Source organism: Nyctereutes procyonoides, unplaced genomic scaffold, assembly GCF_905146905.1.
Source record: "Nyctereutes procyonoides isolate TBG_1078 unplaced genomic scaffold, NYPRO_anot_genome, whole genome shotgun sequence".
Classification (NCBI taxonomy): Eukaryota; Metazoa; Chordata; class Mammalia; order Carnivora; family Canidae; genus Nyctereutes; species Nyctereutes procyonoides.
In genome coordinates, this window is record NW_026575051.1 from 5,655,414 (window position 1) to 5,670,156 (window position 14,743).

The 14,743-nt window shown below is 41.9% G+C and overlaps 1 protein-coding gene across 1 annotated transcript; it reads left to right on the forward strand.

Moving 5' to 3' along the window:
• The first annotated feature begins 6,845 nt into the window (after positions 1–6,845).
• On the forward strand, positions 6,846–14,533 carry SRSF3 (serine and arginine rich splicing factor 3). Its single transcript, XM_055330546.1, has 6 exons — positions 6,846–6,957; positions 8,670–8,877; positions 10,256–10,390; positions 12,564–12,602; positions 12,850–12,936; positions 13,101–14,533. Exons 2-6 carry the CDS (start codon positions 8,672–8,674, stop codon positions 13,126–13,128), a joined length of 495 nt encoding a protein of 164 aa, XP_055186521.1. The 5' UTR covers positions 6,846–6,957; positions 8,670–8,671; the 3' UTR covers positions 13,129–14,533.
• Positions 14,534–14,743: the final 210 nt, after the last annotated feature.

Genomic DNA, 14,743 nt, shown 5'->3' on the forward strand with positions numbered 1-14,743 from the left:
CACTTTGTGCTGCAGCATACTGGATTTATCTTTTTAACTTTAACTTTCTACAGGAACTTTATACATTCTGTACCCTCTTCCAGGAACATTCTTTCATTCTTCTTACAGATTGTGCCTTCCTGCTTTTGCTCAATCATAACTTCTTTGGGAAGCCTTCTTTGGTTTATTTAATCAGGCCAATCTCTCCTATGATGTATTCTTTTTCTCTCCTATGATATGTTCTTCTTCTTCCTCTTTTTTTTTTTTTTTTTTAAGATTTTACTTAGGGCACCTGGGTGGCTCAGATGGTTAAGCATCTGCCTTCAGCTCAGGTCATGATGGGATCAAGCCCTGAGGGGGGGGGGGAGTGTGTGTGTGTGTGTGTGTGTGTGTGTGTGTGTGTGTGTGTCTCTGCTCAGCAGGGAGCCTACTTCTTCCTCTGCCCCTCTGCCTGCTCATGCTCTCTCTCTCTCTCAATTAAATAAAATCTTAGAAAAAAAAAAACTTAAAAAAATTTATTTATTTATTTATTTACTGGAGAGAGAGAGAACAAGCAGAGGAAGGAGAAGAGGGAGAGAGAGAATCTCAAACAGACTCCACGCTGAGCATGGAACCCAACATGTCCTTGATCTCACAATCCTGGGATCATGACCCAAACTGAAATCAAGAGTCAGGCACTAAATGGATTCAGCCACCCAGGTGTCCATCTTATAATATATTCTTAAGGAATCTTTTCCTTCCCCAAACCATTTTCGACATAAATAATTTTACAAACTGCTTGTGTCATTCTTTCTGTAATTCCCCCTATATTAGAACTTAGCCCAATGATGGCAGCAGTCTGAGGCTCTGTTTGGAATTATTATTATTTCATCTGAATCCATCTCAGTGTTTAGAAAATAGAAGTTACCTAATAAATGCCTTTTAAAAATATTTTATTTATTTATTCATAAGAGACACACACAGAGAGAGGCAGAGACACAGGCAGAGGGAGAAGCAGGCTCCATGCAGGGAGCCTGATGTGGGACTTGATCCGGGGACTCCAGGATCATGTGCTGAGCTGAAGCCAGACTCTTAACTGTTGAGCCACCCAGGCGTCCCTAATAAATGCTTTTTGAATGAATGAGTGATTGTTAGATATGTAATATGATCCAAAAAAAAAAACTGTTTCAGGGAATTACATTAGAAAAAAGCATGGAAAAGTTATCAAGCTATCAAAACAATTAGGTTAAAAAAAAAGAAGCTTAAGGGGCTCCTGGGTGGCCCACTTAGTTAAGTGTCAGCCTTTGGCTTAGGTCATGATTTCGGGGTCCTGTGATCAATTTCTGCATTGAGCTCCCTGTTCAGCAGGGAGTCTGCTTCTTCCTCTCCCTCTGCCAGTATGCTCACAGGTTCGCTCTCTTCTCAAATAAATAAATAATATATTTTTTAAAAAAATAAGCTTAAAATGACATAATTCCCAGAAACACTACTTTCATTTTTTTTAAGATTTTATTTATTTATTCATGAGAGACACAGGAAAAAGGCAGAGACATAGGCAGAGGGAGAAGCAGACTCCCTGCTGAGCAGGGAGCTGGATGCAGCCCTTGATCCCAGGACTCTGGGATCATGATCCCCGAGGCAAAGGCAGACACTTAACCTTCTGAGGCATCCAGGCACTCCTAAAAATGTAATTTTAAATGTGCTGGTAGGCCCAGTTAAAAAGTATAAAGAGATGAAGTTAATTTTAATAATATCCTGTTGTTTTTTTTTAAAGATTTATTTATGATAGACAGAGGGGGAGGGGGCAGAGGGAGAAGCAGGCTCCATGCCTGGAGCCTGACACAGGACTCAATCCTGGGACTCCAGGATCCCTGCGCCAAAGGCAGGTGCCAAACTGCTGAGCCACCCAGGGATCCCCAATAATATCATGTTTTTAACCCAATACATGAAAAAATTATCATTTCAACATATCATCAATATAAAAATGAGATATTTTTTGTTTTTTAATATACTGTCTGGAATCTAGCATGTATTTTACAGTAACAGCACGTGTTAATTGGAACTCAAATAGCTATTTGTGTCCAGTGGCTGCTGAATTGGACAACACGGTCCTGACTCAGTTTTCTGGTTTTTCTCTGATCTGCTCTGTCCCCATGAGGCTGATTTTGACCTCTAAGCTTGCATCACTCAGCTCTCTTGCCCTTAGGTTTCCTGATGGCTTTTGGGCAATAGAAGTCACTGTTAAAAGACCAATCTATGGGAAGAGACTAGTCCAGTTACTCCACTTCTAACCATCTGTCCTCTCCTCCCAGCTCCCCCACAAATTGGGCTGCTACACTTCCTCTACCTAAGGCCATAGTGGCCTCTATTCACAGCCATAGCATCTGGCTGCTTCTTGTAATTCTGCTCCCTTCCTTGCTTCGTTGGATCTAAGAGCTGCCACTGGGAGTAACCTCTTCCCAAGTGGGTTTCCTTAGCCCTGTAAATAATTATCTCTTCAGTTAACTCTTTGTTTAATGTGCCATCTGCTAGTCCTGCCAGGACAGTCACTGAACCAAGTAGCTAATGAACTATTGTTATGGCCCATGCTCTGATGATTTTCCTTTATACTGGAAGTCAATCATAATATTTAAAGTATACATTTTTTTTAAGATTTTATTTATTTGTTCATGAGAGACACAGAGAGAGGCAGAGACATAGGCAGAGGGAGAAGCAAGCTCCCTGCGGGGAGTCTGATCCAGAACTTGATCCTAGGACTCCAGGATCACTACCTGAGCCAAAGGCAGATGCTCAACCACTGAGCTACCAGGTGCCCCTAAAGTATCCATTCTTAGGGCAGCTCTGGTGGTTCAGTGGTTTAGTGCCACTTTCAGCCCAGGGTGTGATCCTAGAGACCCAGGATCGAGTCCCACATCAGGCTCCCTGCATGGGGCCTGCTTCTCCCTCTGCCTGTGTCTCTGCCTCTGTGTGTGTCTCTCATGAATAAATAAATAAAATCTTAAAAAATATTTTTTTAAAAAGTAACCATTCTTATACATAGATATTAATGCCTGCACAAAAAAAAAACCACCCCAAAAAACCCCAAAACAAAACAAAACAAAAACTCAGATATTAATGCCTGGCCATCAGTAATTTTTTTCCTAAAAAAAAAAAGTAGTGAATTAGTAAGGAGTGAATTTTAGAATCAGAAGAAAACTCAGTGCCTTGATTCTCAACTTGAGATACTGAGAAGTCTGTTAGTCATTTCCGTATTTGGAATCTTTCTGTTTGCAAGTGACAAGAAAAAAAAAAAAGACTCCAGTGGCTTAGGCAAATTGGGTGAAGCATTAGGGAATGTATGTTAGGGAATTCCGGAAGTGGAATTGGGTTCAGGGCTTCTTAAATAAGAGTTCCAGGGCTCTTTATTCCCTTTCAGTTCTCTCCCTTCCTTTAAATTGGATCCACTGCAGGCTGCGTCTTCCGTCCTGGAAACAGGTTGGTTGTCCTGGCTCACAAACCCACCAGTCAAGAGGAAAGGAGCACACCTCTGGTTGACCTAGTAGCAGGGTTATCATTAGCAGCTGACTGGTATGATTGAATTGTTCATCCGTTCCTGAACTAATTGGGGTGCAGTGGGTGCTAAGAACTGGAATGTTTTAATTAAATCAGCCACACCTGAATCAATACCATGGTCTACTATGAGAAAGGTAGTTCTTCAAAGGAAATCAAGACATGTTTACTACAACACAGGATTCCCCATTCCCTGTCTCTACCAAGAAATACTGATATGGTCTTTTGAAGCTTCCTGTCATTCTAGGGTCTAGACAAGAGTGGTTGGTGATTGAATAAATTTAAAGCAACATTAAAATAATCCATAATTTAAATGGATAATTCATTTTGCATGCTATTACCAGAAGATGGAAAGTATGTGTGGATGGCCATAGGAGGTTCAAAATGTATTCTGGAATATACTTGAAGGGATTAAGAGTGCTCCATTGAAAAAAAAAAGAGTGCTCCATTGAGGGGATCCCTGGGTGGCTCAGTGGTTTAGCGCCTGCCTTTGGCCGGGGGCGTGATTCTGGAGTCCCGGGATCGAGTCCCACGTCGGGCTCCCTGCATGGAGCCTGCTTCTCCCTCTGCCTGTGTCTCTGCCTCTCTCTGTGTGTCTCTCATGAATAAATAAATAAATAAAATCTTTAAAAAAAAAAAAAAAAAAGAGTGCTCCATTGAAAGAGGCATGCTATGAATTAACGTTATACATACAAACTAAAAAACAGGAAAAATGGTGGGGAAGAATAGGATACTCTTTGAAAGCAGCATTTTTTGAATAGAGATTGTGAGGTGATTTACATACATACTTTTTTTTAAGTCATTAAATAATTAAACAAATATGTTTCCGTGATGTATGCCAGATTTGTTTCTAGGCCCCAAGGAGGCAGGAGTGACCACCATAGAGAAAAGCTGAAGTTCCTGTTGGAGGAGACAACACATAATGACCCTGCAAGGCTAGTATTATTATCCCATTTTACCAAAGAAAATAATTCTGAGACAGTTTAGGAGATTTTTCTCAAGACACTTTAGTATTAAGTAGAGGGACTGTGGTAGTCCAAATCCAGGATCATCTGACTTCAAAGCCTCTGCTTTGACAGAAGAAGATAAAATTTATTTATTTTTATTATTTAAAAAATTTTATTTACTTAATTGACAGCACAAGCAGGGCGAGCAGCACAAGGAGAGAGAGAAGGGGCTCTCCCAGAGCAGGAAGCCAGACTGGCAAGATGCCCCGGGGGGCTCGGTTGTTGAGCCGCTGCCTTGGGCTCGGGGCCTGATCCTGGGGACCTGGATCAAGTCCCACATCAAGTCCTGCATCCAGCTCCCTGTGAGGAGCTCTACCCTGCTTCTCCTTCTGCCTATGTCTCTGCCTCTCTCTCATGAATACATAATAAATAAATAAAATCTTTAAATCCCAGGACCCTGGGATCATGACCCAGCCTAAGGCAGACACTTAACCAACTGAGGCACCCAGGAGCCCCAGGAAATAAAATTTAAAAGAAGAGAAAAGCTTACACAGAGGAGGGGATCAAATCAAGGCAATATACACGAGCCAGAAGGGAAACACATTTACAGAAGGAAAAAAAAAACGTAAGAAGAGAAAGCGTTTGCTAAAATCCCCCCTCACCTGGGGAAAAAACCCCAGGTAAAGCCAGCACAGATCTTGGCTCAAGAATAGTTCCCATTCCCTCTCTTTCTTTGTCTTTTTTTTTTTTTTTTTTTTTTTTTTTTTTAGATCTTATTTATTCATGAGAGACACAGGCAGAGGGAGAAGCGGACTTCATGGAGGGAGCCCGACGTGGCACTCGATCCGGGACTCGATCCGGACTCGACTCGGGACTCCAGGGTCGCGCCCTGGGCCGAAAGGCGGGTGCCCAACTGCTGAGCCACCCAGGCATCCCCCTTTTTCCCAGTCTTATGAAATTCCTATTTTCCAGTGAGAAAACTGACGCTCAGAGCGATTACACCTTTTTATTCACCCCCCCCCCCCACACACAGATAAATCTTTTAGAGCCACACTAGGAGATAAGGTTTCAAAAGAAAATATCTGGGAGCATTATGTAAATAAATGGCATATCTTTCACCTTGTGACTGAAAATACAAGGTATTATTATTTTTATGTTTCTTGAGAGACGAAAATTTTAGCAATACGTCAGACAGCACTGAAAGAGGATGGGGGAGTAGGTTTCAGGACACAAAACTTTCCAGCTTAACTGTGTTGCAGAGAGGGAGATCTTCGCCGTTTACCCCGAGCCCGGCTGAGCGATTTCCCTCCCGGTAGTTAATTATCCTTGTTCCTAGGGGAAGTGCAAAACAAAGGAAGGGGTGAGTGGTCTAAGGACCCGAGCTCCCCCACTCCTCAAGGCACCAACCGCAGAAGCCGGGTGGATGAGAAAGGCTGGAGGTGCGCTTCCAGGCATTTTGTTTGGGGGGCCCAGGGTTTAAGCTAATTCTTCAGGAAGTTCCTTTTACTGTTATTTGCTAAAGGTGGGTGTGCAGGGGGCACCTGGGTGGCTCAGCGGTTGAGCCTCCGCCTTCAGCTCAGGGCGTGACCCCGGGTCCCGGGATGGAGTCCCACATCCGGCTGCCTGCCTGGAGCCTGCTTCCCCCTCGGCCTGTGTCTCGGCCTGTGTGTGTGTGTGTGTGTGCGCGCGCGCGCCTCTCATGAATAAATAAAATCTTTAAAAAGTAAATAAATAAAGGCGAGCGTCCAGATAGCCTGACCAGTCTCATTCACCGTTGAGTTTCTATTAGACATGTTGAGTCCGAGCTAAGGACGCCGCCCTTCTGGGCCACATCCCGAGGCTTGGGCGAGAGGCGGGAAAGCAGCCGGGGTAGGCCGACCTCACAGGATCGGGCTTCTCCACAGTACGGGACGTGGACGAGCAGTGGTGGCAGCCTGGTCACACGCCGCTCGGTGACCTTGGGAGACACTCTGGGCACAACCGTAAGCGCGAGGGTCTCAGCTCCGGTCTGGTCTAACCGTTTTCCGGGATGAAGTAATTCATGAATTCAGCTACTATCTAAACCTCATTTGGAGCAAAAGGGCTGTATCGTGTTTGCGAGGGACGACAGTGTAATATGAAAGAGACGAGGGGGACACGACTGAGGGTAACTCGTAAGTCAGCCCCGCGGGAACGGACACCCGAGGAAGGCCCGAGCGCCGCGACGTGCGTCCCCGCGGCGCGAGCGGCACCACCTGAGCGCGCTCCCAGCGACCGCGATTCTCGTTGCGTTAGAAGCCGCAACGTCACGACCTCCTCCGCTTCTCATTGGACGAGCCCATTCAATCATGTGACTTCGGCGTAGCGTATAAATACAGGCGAGGAGAAGGCGGTGGTCCGCCATTTCGTGGACGCCAGGTCAGCGAGAGGATCTGCGGGAGCCGGGCGGGAGGGGAGCGGGAAGCGGGAAGCCCCATCCGAGAGTGTGTGGATTTGAGCGTCCGCTTTCTAACCCAAGATCTCGGTAAGCGACTGGCGACTGAAGGGGTGTAGGGGGAAATGGCATTTCAGAGTTGCGCGGTGGGGCCGGGCCCAATGGCGGCGCCAGATTGAGACAAAGAGACGCCGCCGCCATTTTGTGACGTTCAGCATGGGGCGGTGGCGGGGACCCTTGGCCCATGAGAGAACGTACCTCGGCCTCGAAGTGGAGGTGTTAATAATATTTCCGGGGCGGGGGGTGAATTGAGAAGTGGGATTATCCGAAGATTGAGGGGAGGGAGGGGGAAGCCGCTAACCGAATTGTACTCCGGGCCGCGGCCTTTCAATTTATGGCGCCTTTTTACCGCCCTCCCCCCACCTCTCCCACGTTTTCTTTGAAAGCTTCAGAAATTATTTTTCCAGTCATTGATCGAGATTGGACCTTTCGATTCATACTACGTGGTTTTTGTAGTCGTCTTTATTTTAATCTGGTTTTAATTTTTTACGCAGCGATTTTTTTTTTTTTTAACCGAAGGCTCTTCCTTGAGTAGCATTGTTCCTGTAGCAGCTTCCCGTTGGTAGTTAACTCTGAAACTGCTTACGGCTAAGTTTTTAAAAAACCTATCTCCCGCGATGATTTGGCCTCAGAACTTGCTGGGTACAGGGTGGGGTCATGCCGATTGGATGTGTCGAGACTACATTATTTTAGTTGAGTAAGCCCTGAGTGAGAAGAACGTGCTGTTTATGAGGAGCCCTTCCGCCGAGTTACTGGATTGGCTGTTCTTTGGGTTTGAAATTGGTCTACAAGTTGCTTAGATCATCCGACTTTTTGAAGATTATCGAATTAAGCCCCCGAAGTGCAGTAAATACGTGCACTGAGGACCCCACCCCCATCCCCCGTGAAATGAACAGGAGTTTCCTTTATTAAAGAGTGCGACTCCGTGGTATTTAGTACATTCCCAGTGCTATGTAACCATCTTGTCTAGTTCCAAAACATTTTTGTTATTCCCTGTGGAGACCAGTACCCATTAGGCGGCTGTTCCCCATTTCCCCTGCTCTCTCCTGGACCCTGGGAACCAATACTCTGTCTTTGGGTTTACCTGTCTGATATTTCATATACATAGATTATTGATATGAGTGCTTATCTAGAATGTTTTCAGTACTCATGTTTGAAGCATTTATCAGCACTTTATTCTGAATAATATTCCATTGTATGGGTAATATATTTTGCTTGTCCAGTTTTTCATTTGGCTACTGAGAATAGTGCTGCGGTGAGGTACATTTTTCTAAAAAAAAAAAAACAAAAAACAATATTTGCCTGTGTGAGCAAAGCTAGTTAAGTTTTTGCTTATGGAGACCTATTAGTACCACTTCCCAAGCGGCTCTGCCTTAACTACTTTCTGGTTTTGAGCATTCTCATTTGTTTCTTGTGTCTCCAGGATTTGCTTCTGAGCAAGTTACCCTACTTTTCTAAGTGATTTATTTTTGAGATTAATTGTAATACTAGATAAAGTCCCTAATTCAGTGCCCAGATCATAGTAAATGGTCCTAGAGTGTCTCCCCTCCCTTAGCTTTTCAGGGAGGCATTTTTTTCCTTGATGTAATTTATGGTGGATTCCTGGTGGATACCAGTGTAGATTAGAGAAATGGGTGGTTTGAGGGTAGTACTTGTTTCATCATTATTTCTTAAGGATCTGTATTTCACTGTGTAGATTATTGGCATAAATGATTAATGTTTGGGGTATTTTTATGTTACAGAAATGCATCGTGATTCCTGTCCATTGGACTGCAAGGTTTATGTAGGTAATCTTGGAAACAATGGTAACAAGACTGAATTGGAACGAGCTTTTGGCTATTATGGACCACTCCGAAGTGTGTGGGTTGCTAGAAACCCTCCCGGCTTTGCTTTTGTTGAATTTGAAGATCCCCGAGATGCAGCGGATGCTGTCCGAGAGCTAGATGGGAGGTAATTTGATGACTAATTTATACTGATAAATTATGTGGCTTGTGTTTATAATGTATAAAGTTTAGGATTTGTGGCTTTTAGATGGGTGCTTGCCTGTCTGAAGTTTGTTGTTAGAGACGTAAGTCTTTGCTGTAACCAAAAAGCACAAGTTTTATTCAGGTGACCAGTGAGGTTTAATGGTCAATTCTTGGTGGGTGGGTTTTTGTATCCAAAATGTGATTAAAGCATTTTAATCTATACCTTCCACATGGTGTCCTCTTGAATTTTCTCTGAAACCTTCGGAAATCAGATATTCAAATAATAATGACCACAAACTTGGCAGCCGGGTGGCTCAGCGGTTTAGCGCCACCTCCAGCCCAGGGCCTGATAATGGAGACCCAGGATCAAGTACCACATCAGGCTCCCTGCAGGGAGCCTGCTTCTCCCTCTGCCCATGTCTAATAAATAAATAAATAAATAGATAGATAGATAGATAGATAGATAGATAGATAGATAGATAGATAGATAAATAAATCTTTTTAAAAATGGCCACAAACTGACGGTTGTAGGTGGATGGTTACATTGGGGTTTATTATAACCTCTTTAATAGATGTGTTTGAAATACTTAGGAAGTGTGGAATGTGTAGCTATTTAATTTTGTGTCATATTACTGGCTGATGAGTGACTCTTAGAGGAACCAGGTGGCTGCCCTTATCCCCCTCCTTCCTGGTCTTTGAAAAACATTGGATTTCATGAGACCAAGGGAAATGGTGGATCTTAATCTTTAAGATCCAAAAAGTTAAGGGGTTTAGGATTGGCTTTAAAATTGTATGAAAGGTCATTTATCCAGGCAGGGCAGATCATAGAGACCCATTTTTCCAGGACTCCACCTTTTCCCAATCACTGTCCAAATGATAGTGGTTTATCTAAACAGATGTGTAACAATGAAGAGGTGAGGGAGAACTTTTCCAACTATTCTTAGCTGTATTTTCCTGTCAATTATTGTGGCCGTTGAAAGGAGATGGTGATGTAAAATGGCCATAATGCTTTGGTTCCCTGCTGTTGCTTGGAGAGAGGAGAAAAACAAGCAAATACAGTTTAAGATCAATAAAAAAGTGGTGGGATCATGAAGTCATATCAGGATGTACAGATGAGCTAGTTCTTGGAGTCCAGGGGTTTTCACACTTGAAATGTTGACAACACTGAATACTGATTAAGACTAACAAAGCATTAAAATGTAAAGAAGTTTTTCTTTATTAGAAATACTTGTTTGTTTTGCTGTTAGGATTTTACAGACATTCAGATGTGTACTTTGCAAAGATGCTATAAGTAGAAGCACTGCTTTAATACACATCTCTTAGTCTGGCTCTTTTAAGTTTAATATTTCTTTTATTCTTAGAACACTGTGTGGCTGCCGAGTAAGAGTGGAACTCTCGAATGGTGAAAAGAGAAGTCGAAATCGTGGCCCACCTCCTTCTTGGGGTCGTCGCCCTCGAGATGATTATCGGAGAAGGAGTCCTCCGCCTCGGCGCAGGTACTTGAGAGCGTGCTTAGAGGTATTGGTGTAATGGAGTAGCTAATGGGAGCAGGTATTTCTCTTAAAGTTTGTTGGTGGGTTTTAAACTTTGAAGATTGGAGATTTTTACGAAACATTTGCTGGGTGTAGTTTGGGGTATGTGAGTTGTGCTGAGTGTTGGCTTTTGTCTTTAGGTCACTGTTCATGTTGGTAGTCAGTAACTTCTATCTTGGATCTATCTTCTAGTTCATCTTCTAGTTGCATCTTTCCAAGTCTTCCCTTATACTTCAATTAGGCCTTTTTCCATTTCTTGACTCCATAATGACAAACATTACATTCAACTAGCTCTTCACAAAAATGTGTTTTCTACTATTAGCACGATTGTAGTATTTATCAAGCAGGCAGCTGTTGTAATGTTACAACTGGTAAAGTAGAAATCATTCTGAGACTAAAGTCACTGACCGATAAAGGGGGCTACAGAAGTAATCCCAGTCATCTGTTCTTCAAACCCAAATAGGAGAGATTTCAGTTTTTTTGTAATTGAAAATGGCATCATTCTTGGACCAGGCAGTATTGTCTGGATGCTAACTCCACATCTCCTCAAACCTCCAAAATAGTTTCTATAAGGACTGAATTTACCTCTTACAGGTGAGTGAAGTCCTTCTAGGAGATAGGAGTTCAAAATCTTGCCCCTTTTGCTATTTTGAAAAACAAAACAACACACTGTTGCCCATCATAATAAAGAGTATTTGTTAGCTAAATAGATGGTTGTACTGATGGCTTGTTTTTCATTTTTTTTTTGTGCTTTTTGGTCCATCTATTAATAAAAATGAACCCCGTTACAGAGTCACCATCATGTCTCTTCTCACCACCCTCTGAGTCTGCATTAGCCAGTCAACTAGCCCTTTCAGCGTCATGTGACCAGCGCGCCCCATTCAGCTTGGCTGGTGTCGTTTCACATGACCCAGGCATGGCCAGTCGTCAGGTTGCACCGCCCTTTGGTTCCCGAGCATGCTGTTTTCTCTCAGCCTTCTCTCCAACCTTAACCAAATCGGCAGCAGCCACCTCGACCGCCCACACATTCCTGGCCAATCAGCTCAGCTGTTTATTTACCAAATGTCTTCACAACAACTACAGCAGCAGCCTTCGGCTAACAAAAAAGCAGGAAAAATCCACAACACCCCCTTCGCCAACCAACTAAATCCAACGCAACATCTGGCAAAACCTTTTCAGCAAATTCTTCCTGGCCGTCAGTCCGGCAGCCTCACCTCACCATTTCTAGCTTGTTGAAACCCAAAACTAGTAAGTTTTTCCTGCTTATACAGTTTACTGCTGGTTAAAATAAGGAGTAAGCGGCTTAAAGTAATTCTTTTTTCTGGATCAAAGGCTGGCTGTGCATAATTGAATGGTAACGTACATATATATTGCTTGAATAAAACTTTTAAGGGTGATAGGGAACTCATAATGTAACTAGACCTTCAAGTGAAACTTATTTGCATGTGTGAGATGCCAAACTAAAAATTTTAATCACTCTAACAGATTTAGCTTTCCTTTCTAGCAAAAATTTGTTGAATCCTATCACCTTTAAATGGTTTTACTAACAGTTTTCAAAATTTAAATTTTGGGGGTAAAGTGGGCCAAGCTAAGGTAATTTTTATGAGCCTAAACACACTCTTAAATGTGACGATCACAAATGCAGTTCTAATGTAGCACTTAATGGCATCAGTATTTACACCTAGCGCGTTTTCACAAAATTACACTATCCACCTGGTACCTAAGTCTTGTCATGGACTTCTAGGTTTGCATGGGTTCCAAATACTGGTTTATGGTACTGTTTTTGGAACTACTTGTGGGACTATATTTTGGTGTGGTGTTTGGGTAGTGAAGTTAGTTTGACATGAAGTTTTGCATTGGACAGATCTGCTGTGAAGCATTCTTTGTTAAAGTGAGTCCATGGTTGGAATACCTGCTTTTCACTTGAGCTTTTGGTTCCTTAATCCTTCTGTGCCTTTTTTCTTTTCTGTTTTTTTTCCTGTTTTTTTAATTTGGTTTTGTTTTGTTTTTTTGGACGATGGGTGCCAGTTCTTCGGCACGTTCACTGGGCCCAACAGTGAGATTGAAAAGTTGGGAAATGCCTCACGCCATAAATACTAATTGACAATTAGCCTAATTTTCCTGTTTCTGCTTTTAGATCTCCAAGACGGAGAAGCTTCTCCCGCAGCCGGAGCAGGTAAATAGCTCCTTTTTTTTTTCTTTTTTGGCCGTGTTCTCAGAAGTGGCAGCATTTCCTGTTCTTAAACTGTTTTCTAAATGGCGTGGTTAGTGGTAAAAAAGACTTGAGCTTTAGTAATGAATCAAGTGGTCTACAGAGTGAGCCAGTGTTGTAGGAATAAGCCAACTTTTAGTTTTTGAAGAGTTCTTAAGAGATGTTTGTTGTGTATAATTCTAAGTGGGTCCTATTTTTCTTCTGGTTTTAGGTCCCTTTCTAGAGATAGGAGGAGAGAGAGATCACTGTCCCGGGAGAGAAATCACAAGCCGTCCCGATCCTTCTCTAGGTCTCGTAGGTAAGAAAGACCTTTAATGATTTAGACTGTTTATAAACTATTAAAAACAGGAATGGGTTATCTTAAACCATTTTGATTATTTTTATTATTTTTCAAAAACAAAAGTCTGATACAGTTGTATTACTGAGTTATGTATGAAACTTTCCTTTTTTTTTTTTATATAGCCGATCTAGGTCAAATGAAAGGAAGTAGAAGACCAGATTACAAGAGGAGTGGTGTACAGGAAATAACTTCATTTGACAGGAGTATGTACAGAAAATTCAAGTTTTGTTTGAGACTTCATAAGCTTGGTGCATTTTTAAGATGTTTTAGCTGTTCACATTTGTTTGTCTCTTGGAACAGTGACACATAAAGATGTATTTCTCTATGATTTGAATGGATCATATGAGGCATGTAATACCAAGAATTGTTACTTTACAATGTTCCCTTAAGCAAAATTGAATTTGTTTTGAAGTTCAGTCTTACATTGATAATAAACCTCTAACTCTGCCCAGCTAAAGCTTGACATTTAATATTATGAAAACAAAGCCGGCAGAAATTGAAAGAAGAGTCTCTCACATAGCTGGGCTATATTCTGCAGCTGGAATTGAAGAAGCAGTCTTTAAAAGCTGGTATGAGCACAAGCCAGCAGGTAAAAATTTAAGCTGCACTGTTAAGCTAGATTAGAGGCTTAAAGAAAAACTAGTTTTCATACTGGGCAGGCGTTGTCCAGTTGGTGTAGAATTGGAAGTTTCAAGAAAGTTAGTTTACCTTTGCTTTTAGGTCATAAGTTTATGTGATTGCTGTATGTGAACACACAGCTCTTTGTAACATTCTCTATTTGGTGATTTGAAACTACTCAAGATACCAGTGTCCTGCCAGTTTAAGGGTACATTGTAGAGCTGAACTTTGAGTTACTGTGCAAGATTTTTTTCATGCTGTCATTTGTAATATGTTTGTGAAAATCCTTGGGATTAAAGTTTTGGTTACAAATTGTTGTTTAACCTGAAAGCCTATTTTTCCTTGCAAAACTAAAATCTGTGAGCTTGGTATCAAGTCCAGGTATAACATTCCTATTGGAAGCCATACTTATATTTTCTTGTAAAGTGCTTTTGAATTAATAAAATATTAGCATAATTGTGTAATAGTCAAACCCACTATTACCATAGTTCTTGTCCCACGGAAATCAGTTGGTTACACAGATCTTAGAAGAAACACAGTTGAGGCTGAAGGGAATTTTTGGTTGTCACCTAAGTGACTATTCATACTTAACCATATTTTAGGAGTAGGAGCCAGTTCAAAGACCATGATACTCTGTGACCAACATTTTTAAAGTAGAGCAACCCTGGTACATTATAACTGAAAGTGACCCATTAAAAACTTTTATCATTAGCATGAGACTTTTCCACAAAGCTTTAAAAATTGCTTCCATTTTATATAATTTGAGGTGTTGCATGGGAATTCTAAATTGATCCATCATGATGTAAAATTCACTATATGGTTCAAATGTAACAGTGCAGAATTGAACATGGAGGCATGCATAACCTTCCTCTTAGAAATCCAGAGGAGTTGTAATTTCAAATTCTTGTGCAATTAGATTAAATCATAATGCAACAGTCTTGTGGCTTAGTTTCCTTAAATGTTGCTACTTAAAGGTAGTTTTGGATTATGCTGTACTAAGTTTCTTTAATATGAAAGATGAGTCATTGCATTAAGTTCAGTCTATAAAGATTTCTAAGGTGTAGTTCCTAAAGAAATTATTTCCAGTGGTCCTTCTTAACCTTTCATGCAGATACCAACAAAGGAGAGTCATTGGTGTCACAAAGTA